The 17,290-nt window shown below is 41.2% G+C and overlaps 1 protein-coding gene across 1 annotated transcript in view; it reads left to right on the forward strand.

Annotated features, from left to right (window-relative positions):
• The window catches only part of PGM2 (phosphoglucomutase 2), a 37,881-nt gene that overhangs the window by 9,469 nt on the left and 11,122 nt on the right, over positions 1–17,290 (forward strand). Inside the window, exons 3-12 of the mRNA XM_061164709.1 lie at positions 650–756; positions 4,189–4,273; positions 5,926–6,009; positions 6,122–6,315; positions 10,046–10,235; positions 11,129–11,226; positions 12,415–12,595; positions 12,686–12,779; positions 15,392–15,521; positions 16,236–16,425. Coding sequence (XP_061020692.1) covers positions 650–756; positions 4,189–4,273; positions 5,926–6,009; positions 6,122–6,315; positions 10,046–10,235; positions 11,129–11,226; positions 12,415–12,595; positions 12,686–12,779; positions 15,392–15,521; positions 16,236–16,425 — 1,353 coding nt within the window. The remainder of the gene's footprint in view (positions 1–649; positions 757–4,188; positions 4,274–5,925; positions 6,010–6,121; positions 6,316–10,045; positions 10,236–11,128; positions 11,227–12,414; positions 12,596–12,685; positions 12,780–15,391; positions 15,522–16,235; positions 16,426–17,290) is intronic.

The following is a 17,290-nucleotide window of genomic DNA, read 5'->3' on the forward strand; positions in this document are numbered from 1 at the left end:
CTTCAGTTCTCAGCCTTGTTTTGGAGAAGGAAATGGCAACCCACTCCAGTATTCTTGCCTGGAGAATCCCAGGGACAGAGGAGCTTGGTGGGCTGCCGTCTATGGGGTCGCACAGAGTGGGACACGACTGAAGCGACTTAGCAGCAGCCGCAGCAGCCTTCTTTATGGCCCAACTTTCACATCCATACATGACTGCTGGAAAAACCATAGCTTTGACTAGACGGACCTTTGTCGGCAAAAATAACGTCTCTGCTTTTTAGTATGTTCTCTAGGTTTGTCATAGCTTTTCTTCCAAGGAGCAGGCGTCTTTTAATTTCATGGCTTGCAGGTACAAATCTAGGCTCTGCTATTTGTGTATCTGAAACTGGGCCAGTCACTGAAAGTTCTAGCTTTTCCATCTGTAAAATGGGACTTCTTGGCCAAGTTGATCTGGGATTACTGATAATAAATACTAAGCGTCCAACACAGTACCTGATAACGTACAGCTAGAAAATAAAGCCGTTATTTTCCTGTTGTACTGTTCACTTAGTTACTGAGGGATTTCTCTCCTGCTGCAGTGTTTTCTTATGAAAGCAGAGAAAACTTGATCAGTTTTTGGTTTAGTGTGTTAAAACATACACTGTCTTTTAATTCATGGGTTGTTTTTTAGGGATTTTGCAGGTACCTGGAAAAACAATTCAGTGACCTGAAGCAAAGAGGTGTTGTGATCAGCTTTGATGCTCGAGCCCACCCAGCAAGTGGAGGCAGCAGCAGGAGGTATGTAAAGATATTAATATTCAGGAAACTGTATTTTTGTCGTGTATTTTGTAGTTTTATTTGTAATCACCATTTCAATAGGTTGGCTTTAAATACATTTGTCAGCTATAGTGCTCGACTATAAAAATGATGGGTAAATTCTGTTTGTAATTTTTAAGGATTCTGGTTTTATGTTTGGGTTAAGACAATGTAATTATGTAGACAATGTAGAACTTAATACCTACCTCAGGCAATTTTTTTTAAGTGGCAATATTACTTCTGGTTCCTCTTCCTTTTCTAAATCCAGCTTAGACATCTGGAAGTTCTTGGTTCGCATAATGCTGAAGCCTGGCATGCAAGATTTTAAACATGACCTTAATAGCATGGGAGACGAGTGCAATTGCCCAATGGGTAGCACATTCTTTAGTACTACCCTTTTTGGGAATTGGGATGAGAATTGACCTTATCCAATCCTGTGGTCACTGGTTGGTCTTCCAGATTTGCTGACATATTGAATGCAGCACCTTGGTGGCATCATCCTTTAGGGTTTTGAATAGCTCTACTGGAATTCTGTCTCATACACTAGCTTTATTAACAGCCGTGCTTCCTAAGGCCCACTTGACTTTGCTCTCCGGAATGTCTGGCTCTGGGTGGCTTACCACACCGTCATCGTCACCAGTTCATCTGGATCTTTTTTATACAGTTCTTCTGTGTGTTTTTTCCTTCTCTTCTTGATCTCTTCAGCATCTACTAGGGTCTCTACTGTTTGTCATTTATTGTGCCCATCCTTGGGCAAAATGTTCCCTTGATATCTCCAGTCTTGATGCTTTTGAACTGTGGTGCTGGAGAAGACTCCTGAGAGTCCCTTGGACAGCAAGGAGATCAAACCAGTCAATCTTAAGGGAAATCAACCCTCAATACTTGTTGGAAGGACTGATGCTGAAGTTGAAACTCCAGTATTTTGGTCATCTGATGCAAACAGCTGACTCATTGGAAAAGTCCCTGATTCTGGGAAAGATTGAAGGCAGAAGTAGCAGAGGGCGTCAGAGGATTTAGATGGCTGGATGCAATGGACATGTACTTGGGCAAACTTCAGGAGATGATGAGGGACAGAGAGACCTGGCGTATGGCAGTCCATGGGGTCTCAAGGAGTCGGACAGGACTGGGCAACTGAACAACAGCAGCATTATTTCTCCTTCTCACTTTTCTTCCTTTTGTGTAATTTCTTCTGCTATTTATAAGCCTCATGAGCTTCTTCTCATTCTTAAATGCCCATTGCAAAGTGCGTTCTTGTAACATTCCCAAACCAATGAGACTGTCTTTGTTGCTATAGGCAGATGATGATGGTGATGGTGGCGCTGATGATGGTGGCGGTGATGATGGTGATGGTGATGGTGGCGGTGATGATGGTGATGGTGACGGTGATGATGGTGATGGAGGCGATGGTGATGGTGATGGTGGCGATGGTGATGGTGATGGTGGTGGTGGCGGTGATGATGGTGGCGATGGTGATGATGGTGATGGTGGCGATGGTGATGGTGACAGTGATGATGGTGGTGGCAGTGATGATGGTGATGGTGGCGATGATGGTGATGGTGGCGCTGATGATGGTGATGGTGGCAGTGATGATGGTGATGGTGGTGATGATGGTGATGGTAGTGGTGGTGGTTATAGTTGTGGAGGTGGTAGTGTTGGTGATGGTGGTGTGGTGGTGGTGGTGATGACGAATCATTCGAGTGCTGAATGCGAGTTAGGCACCTAGGTACTTACTTATTTAATCCTCACAAAACCTGTAATCTGTGTACTTTTTGCTCTGAGACCATAAAGTGAGAGAAGGTACCACAATTTAAACATAAAGAGGCTGGCACCAGGGGTCAGCAGACTTTTTCCCTAAAGGGCAAATAGTAAATATCTTACACACTTTGGGCCGCACAGTATCTATTATAGCCACTCAGCTCTGCCATGTAGCATGAAAACAGCCATGAACAATTGATGACTGAATAGTTTTGTGAAACTTTATTTGCAAAACGCCTGGAGTTTGCCCATCACTGGTCATAATCATGTTATATGACCCGCTTTTTTACTGGAACACTTCCTCTTGATAGCTTACCATGAACAATGTCATTTCCTGAGGTTGTGAAAATGACTTCTGTACCTTCTAGTGAATGCAGTTATATCTAATTCAGGTTTTTATTTAAATTATTTTTGCTAAAATTTGTTGTTTTTTTACTTTCTCCTTTATAGGGGCATTTTTTAAATTGTCAAAATCATTTTTGTATTACTCTTAATTCTAGGAATTTTAATGCCTGAGTTGGTAAAGGTCTGCTGTTTTTGCCCCAGCCAGCTCCCAAAATAGTCTTCCCTGCAGTTAGTGCTCAAGAAATGTTTGAGAGAATGATCAAATACTTTGTTAATCCTCTAACAGTGTAATGTTGTTCATTGGAAGTAGATTGTTGATTGTGACGAAATACTTTACTCCAAGCACGAAGAAAGACTTGATGCCTTGCTTTGTGTCCTGCCCTAAGCCAGATGCTGTGGAACTTGAGAAATATGTCGAACTGTCAAAAATTTGTCATCTTTTAAGCGCTGAAAGGAGCCAAGATGTATATGTATCATATACAGACGTGTATCCCACATACATCTCACGCTCATGACAGAGTGCCATGTGTTTTGTAGGGGACGAAATTGAATCAAATACTAGTCTTCGTGGCATGTCCTGGGTAGTGACGGCTGTAGATAGAGATTTCTCCGTTCTGCCTGGTGCCATGCGACTTGGTGCCGGGCCAGATAACTCTTCACTGTAGGCAGTGCCCTGCGCCTGGTGGGATGCTTAGCAGCATCCCTGGCCTCCATCCACCAGCTGCCACGTGCACCCTACCCTGGTGACAACCAAAATTGTCTCTAGACGATTCAGGTGTCCTGTGGGAGCAGCATGGCCCTTGGCTGAGACCCGCTGAGATGGAAGAGAGCTGAGAAACTTGGGTGCAGCCTGGCTTAGCTGCTGTGTGCCCAGTGGACCTGGGACAGGTCATCTGGCCTTTCTCAACTTTGGTCCCATTTCTCTTAAACAAAGGGGTGGAATGAAATGACTCCTTAGGTTCCTCCAGCCTTAATGTTCTCTGCCAGCAGAGTATAATTAAGGTTTTCATCGATATGGCTGCTGTTCTCAGTCTAATGCAATGGTTGGGGGACTTCCCTGGTGGTCCACTGGCTAGACTCCATGCTCCCAATGCAGGGGGTCCGGGTTTGATCCCAGATCAGGAAACTAGATCCCATATGCCACAACCAAGAGCTTGCGTGCCGCATCTAAAGATCTCAAGTGCTGCAGCTGAGACCTGGGGTGGTCAAATAAATAAAAAAATAAATGGTTGGACCTTCATTTTCTTCTCTGTTGCCACCTGCTCTCCTGACAGCTCTCCTCTCCTTTTCTCCCTGGTCACTCTGCATTTCCAGATTTGCCCGACTTGCTGCAACCACGTTCATCAGCCAGGGGATTCCTGTGTACCTCTTTTCTGATATAACCCCAACCCCTTTTGTGGTAAGTGTTTGCTTTTATAATTTCTGTCCCAGGATCAGGGGTGGGACATGGCCAGTGCTCTTTAGCGTTCTTAGGATTCAGTTGTTTGAAAGACAGAAGGGCTCCTTGCCTTTTCTCAGGACTTCTGTCTCCTCTCCCGGAATGTTCCTCCCACACCCTAGTAATATTTCTCTGGTGTTCAACTTTTGATTCATCAGAATTGATTTTTTTAATGCATTTTTTCTTTTGCTTGCATTCCGAAGATATTTTAGCTGGTTAGCAGAATGTCTTTTGTTTGTTTGTCTTTTTGCTTTTTAATTTGGTTTGTATTCTTTTTCTCAGCTACCGCAAAAAAAAATAGGAAACTTCTGGGATCTAAATCTGAATTCACCTCAAACTATGTCTTACCATGACATTTTTGACAAGTTGGTGTACCAACTTTTTATATATGAGTGTTTCACTCTAAATCCTATTCATAGGCAGTACCAGAAGCATGCTTGGCATGTTTTAGTAAGATTTTTATCAAATTCCTATTGTAACAGAATCTAAAGAGAAAGATAATAGGTGCTATGACAGCTGTTTCTTTTAAGTAGAACGAACTTTTAAGAGTAGGGCCAGATGCTCAGAATATATGTTTTTAGAAGTTAAACCAAAAAACATGATTTGAATGCACTTACTTCCATCAAGTAGAAATGAGAGTGTGTAAATACAGAAGTGATCCCCACCAGCTTTGCGATTACTGTCTCTGGTGCACTAACAGGTAAGTGCAGCTCCTCCTAGCTGGTAAATATCCCAGTAGATGCTCAATGTCACGTCCAGATGTGGCCCAGATCTTACTGTTTGATGGAGAAACTGCAGGGTGTTCAGGCATCCTTGGTCTTCTGTACTGTATTAATGTTGGTAGCAATTGTTTTTATATCTGACATGAATTAAATAAGTGTCTCATGATCACTGGCCCAAGTCGTGGAGTAATTCTCCCTTTTTGTTTGCTCCAGGACACCTGGGGAACGTGAGATACCTCCTAGAGGGACAAGTGACCATAGTGATTTTTGATGGGAGGATGGAAGAGGACAGACAGGTAGAATTTCAGCCTCAGGTGTAGCCATGGGGGATCCTCTCCCCATTTGGGGAAGTAGTCTTATAAGGATGGGAGCTATGTAGAAATACAAAAGCGGGACAGTCAGCCCCGGAGTGGGAGATAAAATGCAAGCTCTGAGAGCTCTCTCCACATTGTCCACATTTCCCTCAACCTTTTACTTAAAAGCAAATCAGGGAAAGAAGAGCAGAGGATGCAGATGGAGAGAATAAACTCAAGCCATAAGCATTCTTCCCAAGCAGAAGGCTTAAAAGAATGTGCAGTGGAGAGTCAGAGCATCATACTGTGTAAAGAATTTTCTACTGTCACCAAGGAGAAGATAGGGTAAAAAGATACACAGGAAAACACTCACCTTTCTTACTTAGGGTGCACATCGCAGAATTTTGAGCAGTGAATTAGTTTTAAGGGCAGTCAGAGTATACTGCTTGGAAGCGGCACACAAATATTGTATGACACGTTATGATATTTCTATGTTATGTTTATTAAAGGGAAAATGGTACAAACAATGGATGATAGACCTTTTAAATATATCTAATTTTTTGGCTTCAAATTGTTCTTGTTTCCTACTATATTACAGCCCTACACAGTATCACATTTGAATCTTTGTGCTGGAATCATGATAACTGCCTCTCACAATCCAAAGCAGGATAATGGTTATAAGGTATTTTTATTTCTCTCTTCATACTTATGTCCTTCAATCTGAAGTCTATGCCTTGGGAGCACAGGGAATGGATGAACTCTAAACCATCTGGATATGTTCCCATGTTCTCCAGGTCTATTGGGATAATGGAGCTCAGATTATCTCTCCTCACGATAAAGGGATTTCACAGGCTATTGAAGAAAATCTAGAACCATGGCCTCAAGCCTGGGATGATTCTGTGCTCAATGGCAGTCTGCTCCTTCACGACCCAAGCGCTTCCATCAATAAAGACTATTTTGAAGACCTTAAAAAATACTGTTTTCACAGGTAAATGGTTTGGAAACTCACCTCAAGTGAGTTAAATTAATGTGATTCAACCAAATTAGGTTTTCATTACATTTTTGTCCTCAACTGGTATTCTATGCTACATATACTGTTGTTGCATCTGACTTAAGAAGCTGTAGATGAGGGGTTGGCAACTTTTCTTAAAAAGATAGTGAATACTTTTGGCTCGGAGAGCCACTATGTTGCTCGATTACCCAACTCTGAGGTTGCAAGAAAGCAGCCATAGACAACATGGAAATGAATGAACACAAACATAGCTGTGTTAAAAAAAATGTTTATGAAAGTGGGTTTCGGGGTATAGCTCAGTGGTAGATCCTTTGACTGTAGAAGCAGGTGGCCGGCCCACAGGCTATGGTTTGCTAACCTCTGTTGTAGATTCATATATATATGTGTGTGTGTGTAAAGAAAGAAAGTGAAGTCGCTCAGTCATGTCCAACTCTTTGCAACCCTGTAGACTGTAGCCTACCAGGCTCCTCTGTCCATGGGATTTTGCAGACAAGAATACTGGAGTGGGTTTCCATTTCCTTCTCCAGGGGATCTTCCCGACCTAGGGATTGAACTTGGGTCTCCTGAATTGCAGGCAGACACTTTACTGTCTGAGCCACCAGGAAAGCCATATATGTGGGAGGCGGGGGTGGTGGTGGTGTGTGTGTGTGTGTATAATATATATACATATATGTATATATATGTGTGTGTATGTGCATACTTTTATATATGTATGTGAAAAAAAGCTTGTTGGAAGGTGTCAAATAGAAAATGTTGACTTTTTTTATCTTCCCAGAAATTTTCATTTCATATATAAACATATATACGTGTAATAGATTAGTATTTCAAAATTGTAACTAAGAATATAGAGTGCATGTGTCTTGTTCTCTGCCTTTTCCCCTCTGGTTAATTTGTCATGGATACCTTTCTGTATTAGCCCCCATTAGTCCTGACCCTTTTGTTTTAATGGCTACTGTACCAGTCTGTTTAACCCCGTGACACAGATGTGATGCTCACAGATCCGAAGCAGGGAGCTGAGTGAAGGGTTGTCCTGCCCTAGTATGCCGAGGGTCCCATCACTCCTGATTGTCCCCTTAGCAAGAAACCACTGATGGTTAAGCAGCAGAACTTCAGGGTTGTCTCTAGTATTGTATTTGCTGGACCGTCTGGGAGTGGCAGCTCCTGTATGGAATGCTGCCTGAAGGGAGCTGCCATGCCATTGGTGTTACCATGTGCAAACATAGACCCCGCATTACCAGTTACCTGATTTTTTTCTCCTAAGAAAAGCTGGAAATCTAGATTTTTGTATATGAAATTCTCTAATTTTTAAATGTTGGGGACCATTAAAAAATGGTCTGTAATCCAAACACAACTCATCTGTGCATCCTTCTGTCCCTCTTACTGAACTTCACAAAGACTAAGGGTTTCTAGTTTTCTGCTATTCACCAAGTAGCACCAGAGTCAGCAACTTTAAGCACGGTTCCTTGAGTTTTGGGGTGTGTGTGTGTGTGTGTATAAGAGTATTCAAAAAAATACATAGAAGATGGAATTCCCTGATGGTCCTGGTGGTGGTTAGAACTGTGCGCTTCCACTATGGAGGGCAGGGGTTTGATTCTTAGTTGGGGAATCCCAACAAGATGTGCAGGGAACTTGAGATACCACAAGATACCAAAAGATACTGTGCAGGCATCAGAATTATAAATGCATTTATAAAGTTAATAATGATTAAAAAATTGCTCTTAGAAATGTTGTACTAGCTGAGGTTCCCACCAACAGAATATGATGACAGTATATGATCCACACACATTCTTACCTACACTGAGTATATCAAGTTTCTCCTCTTTCCCAGTTTGCTACATGAAAGCAATGCCTAACTTTATTTACATTTTTATTTATGAATATTTTTATCTTTATTTAACCTATATTTTTCTAAGTATTTGTTCTTTTTTTGCATTTGTGAAACCTCTTTGCTTATACAGAAAAACTAGTCTTTGTTTATTTCAAATATTCTTTTCCCTTCTGTTGTTACCTTTGGATTTTTTCATTGAAACTTTTAATTGCCGATTTCTGGGTTTTGTGCCATACTTAAAAAGATTTCACTATACCAAGATTATTTTTAAAAAGCACAACTCTTGTTTTACTTTAAAGCTTTCATGTTTACATTTTGCCATGTTTTGTTTTGTTTTTGGCCATGCCACATGACATGTGAGATTTTAGTTCCCCAGCCAGGGATCAAACCTGTGTCCCCTGTAGTGGAAGCACAGAGTTCTAACCACTGTATTCCAAGGAAGTCTACATTTTGCAACATTTAAAGCATTGGAATTCTTAGTTGTTTTTAATTTTGTATGAGGCATAAAGTAGGAAAGCAGATTAAATTCTTTCTAAAAAGTATAATTGTACTAACATATTAAACTGAAGAATCTATTTTTCTTTGACTAATTGGAAATATCACCTTTAATCAGACAATTTCTAACATGATTTAAGTGCTGTTATCTATCAGATAACTGCTATATTCCCTTCCTCTATACTAATTAATTCATCTCATTTTAATCATCACAGTAATGCTGAGGGTAGATTCTGATATATTGCCATTTTATAGATGAGAAAACTGTAACTCAGAGATGTCACAGAAAATAAGCAACAGTCACACAGCTTAGAAGTGGCAGAGCTCTAGGGACTTTCCTAGTGGTCCAGTAGCTAAGACTTCACGCTCCCAATGCGGGAGGCCCGGGTTTGATCTCTGGTCAGGGAAATAGATCCCACATGCCACAACTAAAGATCTCGTGTGCTGCAACAAAGATTGAAGATCCTGCGTGTTACAACTAAGACCCAGGGCAGCCAAATAAAGCAGCAGATCTCCAGGATTTAAATTTAGAATCTGTCTCCAACTCGTGTTAACCACTAAGCCTTACTGGTTCTCATATATTTCCCAATTCAAATTGGATCAACTTCTGAATTCTATCTTTTCCAGATTTGTTCTCACTAATCTTGCATATTTATTTTTCTAGATGTATTTATTTTCAAAGATATGTTTGTTTTAAACTACTGTTGTCTTAAGGAAGACCTTGTTCATTTACTCATTGCCAAAAGAAGTGCACACTACCTTAGAACCCATCAGTCAGATCGCTGGAATTTTTTAACACTTTGTATTTACATTTTCTATAGTGTCTGCTGTTAATTTTGATGTTATTTTTATTCTACATTAAGTCCCTCAATCAGAGCACTTTGCTAAATAGGCTTGTTACTTGACAAAGAAAATGTTTAATTTGTTATGCATCTGTATATGGGAAGTTCCATCACATTGTGTTCAAAGCGACATTTTGAAAATCATATGTGAAGATGGTAGAGAATGGTTGAAGCCCTGGAGCTGGCACTGCTGTGGGTAGGTGCTACCACGGGCCAGCTGGGAGTCCCTCCTGGAACCCACTGTAGGTGTGAAGGTTGTAGCATGAAACAAAATCCAGAAGGAATCGGATTTGCAGGAAGTTAACTACAGAGTGAAATTTAAAACAATGTGTTGTGGGAGCGTGTGTGTTTGGAAGAGAGTGAAAAAGCTTTCTTTCTTTCTTTTTTTAAATAGAATTTTGAAAGATACTCAGTTGTCTTACACATTCTTATTATTTTGAAATCTGATGTTCTTAGGTACCTGGCCCCTTGATGTTTTGCAAACCTTTCATTTTGAGAGCCATGTTTGTGTATCTTCTCATTCTCCACATGTCTGTTTTAGGGCTGTGAACAAGGAGACCAAGGTGAAGTTTGTGCACACCTCTGTCCATGGTGTGGGTCACAGCTTCGTGCAGTCAGCTTTCAAGGCATTCGACCTTATTCCTCCCGAGGCTGTTCCCGAGCAAAAGGACCCTGATCCTGAGTTCCCAACAGTGAAATACCCGAATCCCGAAGAGGGTGAAGGTGTCTTGGTAACTTGACTGTTTTTTAATTATAAAATTTATCTTGAACATAATTCAAAACTGTTACTTTGGAATAAAATAAGTTTTTTTGCATTTTCATTGTGCCAAACAAAAATGTGATTTTGTCATTGGAAATATTTATATTTATTAGTCATCCATTTCTTAAAGGAACTTTCAAATCAGAAGTCTTAAACTTCAGGATGTGAAAGCTGAAATTGCTCACAAATTTAAAATGATGCTTTACATTAAATTTAATTAATTTAATTTCATTTAATTTGCTATGCTTCTTAATGCCAACAAGAACCAATAATAGAATGGAGGTTTATCACATAATTTTTATTCCTCTGTTGACATTTTTCTCATATGAAAAAGTGCTATTTAAATTATGGTTCCTTTAACCTTTTTATTTATGTTTAGCATTTATTTACTTGGCTGCCCCAGATCTTAGTTGCAGTGTGTGGGATCTAGTTCCCTGACCAGTGATTGAACCAGGCTCCCTGCATTGAGGGCACAGAGTTTTAGCTGCTGGACCATCAAAGAAGCCCCCACTTAAACTTTTTAAAGGTTGGGGTAACAGTTATACTCAGAGAGTCAGTTTTGGTTTGTCTGTGAGGTTGATCACAGGGCCAGGCTTGGAAATAGCCAGTCCAGCCACAAACACAGTCAGATGTTGGATGAGTCCCACTGGCACACATGGGTCGTGCATTGATGCTCTCGCTCTCCGACCTCTGATTTAGAAAGTGGTGTGTGACCAACCAAGACCAGTTCCAGAAATAGGATTCAGTCTTGGTTTGGGAAAAGACCTCTTTTAGTTCTCAGAGAGCTGAATATTTTTAAAGACTGTAGTGTGCTCAGTTCTTGGTTGGAGTGATCTTTTTGTCTTCTTTCTTTCTCTTTTTCAGACTTTGTCTTTTGCTTTGGCTGACAAAACCAAGGCCAAAATCATTTTAGCAAATGACCCAGATGCTGATAGACTTGCTGTGGCAGAAAAGCAAGAAAGGTACAATGAATTGTGATTACCTGCATAATGTGTGATATGGTATCAGTCAGATGTTTCTGGAGAGACCGGATGTATTTCGAAATGTTTCCCACTTATCTTGCAAATGATCATCTCACTGAGCCTCTGTCAGATCCTCTGACATAGAGCAAGAACTGGTCCAGGGGCCACAGGTTCAGCAAGCATAATGGAGGGTCAGCCAGCCCAGTGTGTATTGGTATTGAACTTTGGTATTGAACTTACTGTTTGTTACCATCCCCCCTTTATCATTACTTTTATCATAATTAATGACTCAGTGCCTAATGAGGGCAAAGTACTTTGTTTGGTGCTGGCTTTAAAGTTCAGCATTTGACAAAGGTTTGGTGAGGAGCCAGACCTTCAATGCCATGTTGAATTTATGTTGAGCAGACCAGAGAGCATGCCTGTGGGTGCTGCAATGCTTGAGATAAGTGTGACTGTGGAGTTTGTACAGAGAGTGATGGATAAGGAGGAAAGTTGAAAGGCATGCAGCCTCCAAGCAGTTTTGCAGGTCAAACAGCATGTGTGATGCTTGGGGGACAGTTTGGTGCTGCCAAAGGGTTAGGACTTTCAGTTATGACAGAACAGGTTCGATTCTGTGTCAGTTTTTAGAAATTTAAGCTGAGGTGCTACATGATCAAATGTGAGGTATGCTTGTAACCACCTTGACTTCACAAAGGGACAGTTGCAAGCCGGTTCCCTGGTGTCCAGACTGTGTGAGTATTGTGCTGAATCTTAAGGAATGCTAAGCTCTCTCTCAGAATCAGCAGGGCTGAGCAAAAAAATTGAAATATATAAGCTATTATACTTGGTGGGGGGGGCATCTTGCCAGCATGTATCTGTTATGTTTAAAACCAAAGCCTTTGCCGAAGACTGAGATAAAAGCATTTCTGTGTCATCGTTGACATACTTGCCGTTTTCAAAGATAGGATGTTTGTCTAGGCAAACTGGCTGAGACACGGTAGCTACTCAGATGTTTGGGCAGTGGCAGCCACACTTCTGTTACGTAAACAAGAGTAATGAGAACAACAACAACAAGCAAGAATAGTGAGAACAGTCCTGCAGAGGCCCCTTGGAGCCTTGTTTGGCTTTAATTGTTCTGTCCTTATTGGTCACTTACAATTAAGCACTCTCTTAAGATTACTGTCATGCATGGGTGGTTTTTTCTTTCAGTGGCGAATGGAAAGTGTTTTCAGGCAATGAGTTGGGGGCCCTCCTGGGCTGGTGGCTCTTTACTTCTTGGAAAGAAAAGAACCAAGATCACAGCGCCCTCCAAAACTTATACATGTTGTCCAGCACCGTCTCTTCCAAAATCCTGCGAGCCATTGCCTTGAAGGAGGGTTTTCACTTCGAGGTACAGTGTTGGTGAGACTTGCCCCTTCCCCTTTCTTCTGCTCTGGAGAAAGTCTCAGGCATTTCTTTCTCTCTTGGATTATCCTTTTAGGAAACGTTAACTGGCTTTAAGTGGATGGGAAATCGAGCCAAACAGCTGATAGACCAGGGGAAGAATGTCTTATTTGCATTTGAAGAAGCTATTGGTAAGAGTTGAGCACCATGGTCACATGATCAGTTAATTTATAGATTGCAAATAAATGGACAGAGATTTGGATTTGGGTGCAAAGATTAACACTGAAACAGAAGCATGCCATTTGCTTTTCTTTTGTGACCCTCTGCAAATGCTGAACTGTCCAACCCCGGAGTTGGCGTCACAGATTTTTTTTTAGCTGAAAACAATATCTCACAAATAATCAAGCCATTCATGTAAGGAAGTGAGTCCTCTCCCCTGATGACTGTGAATAGTGATGTTTTGTACTTGGCTGTAGTAGCTTAAGAAAGTCCTCCTACTTGGGGAGCTGTGGTATTTCCTCACTGTGGTGTTGATGTCTAGGCCACATATAGTTCACTGCCTGTCAGAGAGTGCCCTGCAGAGATCTGTCCAGAAGAAAGGAGAAGCCACAGTTGTAGGACTTCCATCAGAGTGATTATCACCTGAAAGAACCAACCAGGATGATGGGAAAACACTTGTCTTAAATAATCACTATAAATAAGCAAAAAGGAGAGCTAGCAATAGAAACATGAAACGCAAATGTTTGTGCTGGGGATATTTTAGCTGTTTCTTTAGTAAAAGTTACCATGTGTATGCTAAGTTGCTTCAGTCATGTCCAACTCTTTGCAACCATATGGACCATAGCCCACCAGGCTCTTCTGTCCATGGGATCCTCTAGGCAAGAATACTGGAGTGGGTTGTCATGCCCTCCTCCAGGGGACCTTCCTGACCCAGGGACTGAACCTTCATCTCTTGTCTTCTGCATTAGCAGGTGATTTCTTTACCACTAGTGCTACCTGAGAAGCCCAAAAATTTGTTTACCGAATATGTGTTGCTTATCAATTACACACTGACTCTGAAGGAAATGGATGAACTATGTTAGCTCACATTAGTTTATATAGGTGAGGTTAGTAACCACACAAAAGAGTATAGGCTCACTGTCAAGGTGAATCCTGTACTGGCAAAAACTATGGGAATTCGGCGAAGACAGAATAAGCATCGACTCGAGCAATTAGAAACAATTTTGTGTGAGCTGAGGGGCTAGACCTGGAAAATGAGGACAATTTGTCTAGAAGGGAGACTCTCCTTACAGGTTATTCAACAAATACTTCCTCTTTTTGTTCCTTTCTTTTTTTTTTTTTTTAAATTAAGGCATAGTTGAGGGCTTCCCTGCTTATTTAACTTATATGCAGAGTATAATCATGAGAAATGATGGGCTGGATGAAGCACAAGCTGGAATCAAGATTGCTGGGAGAAATATCAATAACCTCAGATGTGCAGATGACACCACACTTATAGCAGAAAGCAAAGAACTAAAGAGCCTCTTGATGAAAGTGAAAGAGGAGAGTGAAAAAGTTGACTTAAAACTCAACGTTCAGAAAACTAACATCATGGCATCTGGTCCCATCACTTCATGGCAAATAGATGGGGAAACAGGGGAAACAGTGTCAGACTTTATTTTTTGGGGCTCTAAAACCACTGCAGATGGTGATTGCAGCCATGAAATTAAAAGATGCTTGCTCCTTGGAAGAAAAGTTGTGATCAACCTAGACAGCATGTTGAAAAGCAGAGACATTACTTTGGCAACAAAGGTCCATCTAGTCAAAGCTATGGTTTTTCCATTAGTCATGTATGGATGTGAGAGTTGGACTATACAGAAAGCTGAGCACAGAAGAATTGATGCTTTTAAACTGTGGTGTTGAAGAAGACTCTTGAGAGTCCCTTGGACAGCAAGGAGATCCAACCAGTCCATCCTAGAGGAATCAGTCCAGAATATTCATTAGAAGGACTGATGCTGAAGCTGAAACTCCAATACTTAGGCCACCTGATGCGAAGAACTGACTCATTTGAAAAGACCCTGATGCTGGGAGGGATTGGGGGCAGGAGGAGAAGGGGACGACAGAGGATGAGATGGTTGGATGACATCACTGACTCAATGGACATGAGTTTGAGTAAGCTCCAGGAGTTGGTGATGGACAGGGTAGCTTGGCGTGCAGTCCATGGAGTCGCAAAGAGTCAGACACGACTGAGCAACTGAACTGAACTGAACTGAAGGCTTTCCAGGTGGCACTAGTGGTAAAGAACCTGCCTGCCAATGCAGGAGACCTAAGAGATGTGGGCTCGATCCCTGGGTTGAATGGATCCCCTGGAGGGCATGGCAACCCACTCTAGTATTCTTACCTGGAGGATCCCATGGACAGATAAGCCTTGTGGAATACAGTCCATGTGGTTGCAAAGAGTTGGACACAACTGAGCATCTGAGTGCATCCATATTATATTAGTTTCAGGTTTACAACATAGTCAATATTTTTATAGACTATACTTCATTTATAGTTATTATAAAATACTGGCTATACTACTTGTATTGTACAATGCATCCTTATCTATCATTTATTTTATACATAATAGTTTGTACTCAACAAATACTTCTTGAAGACCTGCTAGGCACTGGGCTAGATTCTTAAATACAATGATGGTGAATGAGAATCATTTACATCCTGGACAACCTCTCATGCAATAGGCAGGATGCATATAGACGTGTGTGTGCGCAGCGTGTAAAAGGACCCCCTCCTTAGGATGTGTGTATGACGCGTGTTTCTGCAGGATATATGTGCTGCCCTTTCGTGCTGGACAAAGATGGAGTCAGTGCTGCCGTCATAACTGCAGAGTTGGCCAGCTTTCTAGCAACCAAGAATTTGTCTTTGTCTCAGCAGCTGAAAGCCATCTATCTTGAGTAAGTTTCTATTGACTATTTAATTGAAGTAATTTTTTTTTAATCAGTTCAGGTGTACAACACAGTGATTCAGTATATGTCTATGTTGTGAAATGATCACAGCAGATGCAATTAACATGCATCCCCACACAGAAATCTTTTTTAATGTTTTACTCTCTTCTTGTGCACGGGATACTCATATTCTTTCTGATGCTCTTGCTTTAGTTATGAATTCTATTTGTTATGAAAGCTAAATAAGAGATCACCTTTCCCTTTTGCTACTTAAGCAGTTAATAGTAATTACCATTTGTGAGGATGTTAATCCTTAATAAATGAGAACGTTAGTTGCAGAAATGGCTGAGGGAAGAATATGATTTTTTAAATGTCCAGTGTTGAAAAAGACTAAATGTGTTCATTAAACATCTATTTAGTCTTTGTAGCAATTACTTAATTCTGCCTTTCTAGTGCGAAAGCTACCAGACATAAGGTAATGGGCATGGCGTGGCTGTATTCCAGTGATAAAACTTTTACTTACAAATATAGACTGAGGGCCACACAGCAGGGCAGTGATTCCTGGGCTAGCTCGTTGGACCTCTTTATTTAATGCTGAATTATTCCTTTGAAATTAGCTGTGGTTGTTTGTTTTAGAATATGCTGTTTGATAGATACATGTTCAGTGTACACTGTGCACAATTATTTGTTCCTCATTTGCATGTAACATGTTTGTATTGATAGGTATGGCTACCATATCACCAGAGCTTCGTATTTTATCTGCCATGATCAAGAAACTATTAAACAATTATTTGAAAACCTTAGAAACTATGATGGGAAGAGTAATTATCCAAAAACTTGTGGCAGATTTGAGATTTCTCACATTAGGGACCTTACAACTGGCTATGATGATAATGAACCTGATAAAAAAGCTGTAAGTAATGTTTTTTATCAGTTAAGTCTTCTCTATTTACTTTTTCACTGTGCTTTGAATAGCTTAACCTATTTAATCATATAATTAACTGAAGCTGATTTTAGGCTTTTTTATAAATAAGCTATTAAAATATAGATATAATTTAAAGACATGAGCTAAAACTACAGGGATTCTCACTAGTCATCTCGGCCCATGCCATCTTTCAACACAGCAGGAAATTGATACAGTCTGCTCTCGGTATCTTAGGGTTTCACATCATAAACACCGAGGGTCAGCTCACTACACTGGTGCATATGATGGACTTAAGCATCCGTGGATTCTGGTATTTGCAGGGGCTCCTGGCACCCGTCCTCCATGGGTGCCGAGGGGTGACTATACTCAGAAGTAAGACCTGCCTGTGGTTAGAAGCTCATTGGTGATGCTCTGGGTAGATTCTGGGTTTTCTGACTACAAATGCGGCTTTTCCTCTCTTTCAGCAGTTGAACTTGAAAAGACATCAGAATCACCTGGTGGCCAGGTTAAAACACTGAGGCCGCAACTCCCCCCTTATCTGCCTTTCTAATACGTGCCCTGCTGACTCTGATGTCACTCGTCCAGCCTTGAGAACTACTGTTTGCTTCCTCCTTCGTTTCACCCTGTTCTCTGACTATATGGGAGTCGTTGGGGCTTCCCTGGTGGCTCAGATGGTGAAGAATCCACCTGCAGTGTAGGATACCCAGGTTCAATCCCTGGGTCGGGAAGATCCCCTGGAGAAAGGAATGGCTACCCACTCCAGTGTACTTGCTTGGAGAATCCCATGGACAGAGGAGTGTGGCGGGCTGTAGTCCATGGGGCTGCATAGAGTTGGACATGACTGAGCAACTAA

This window comes from Dama dama, chromosome 17 (assembly GCF_033118175.1).
Source record: "Dama dama isolate Ldn47 chromosome 17, ASM3311817v1, whole genome shotgun sequence".
In the NCBI taxonomy this organism is placed as follows: domain Eukaryota; kingdom Metazoa; phylum Chordata; class Mammalia; order Artiodactyla; family Cervidae; genus Dama; species Dama dama.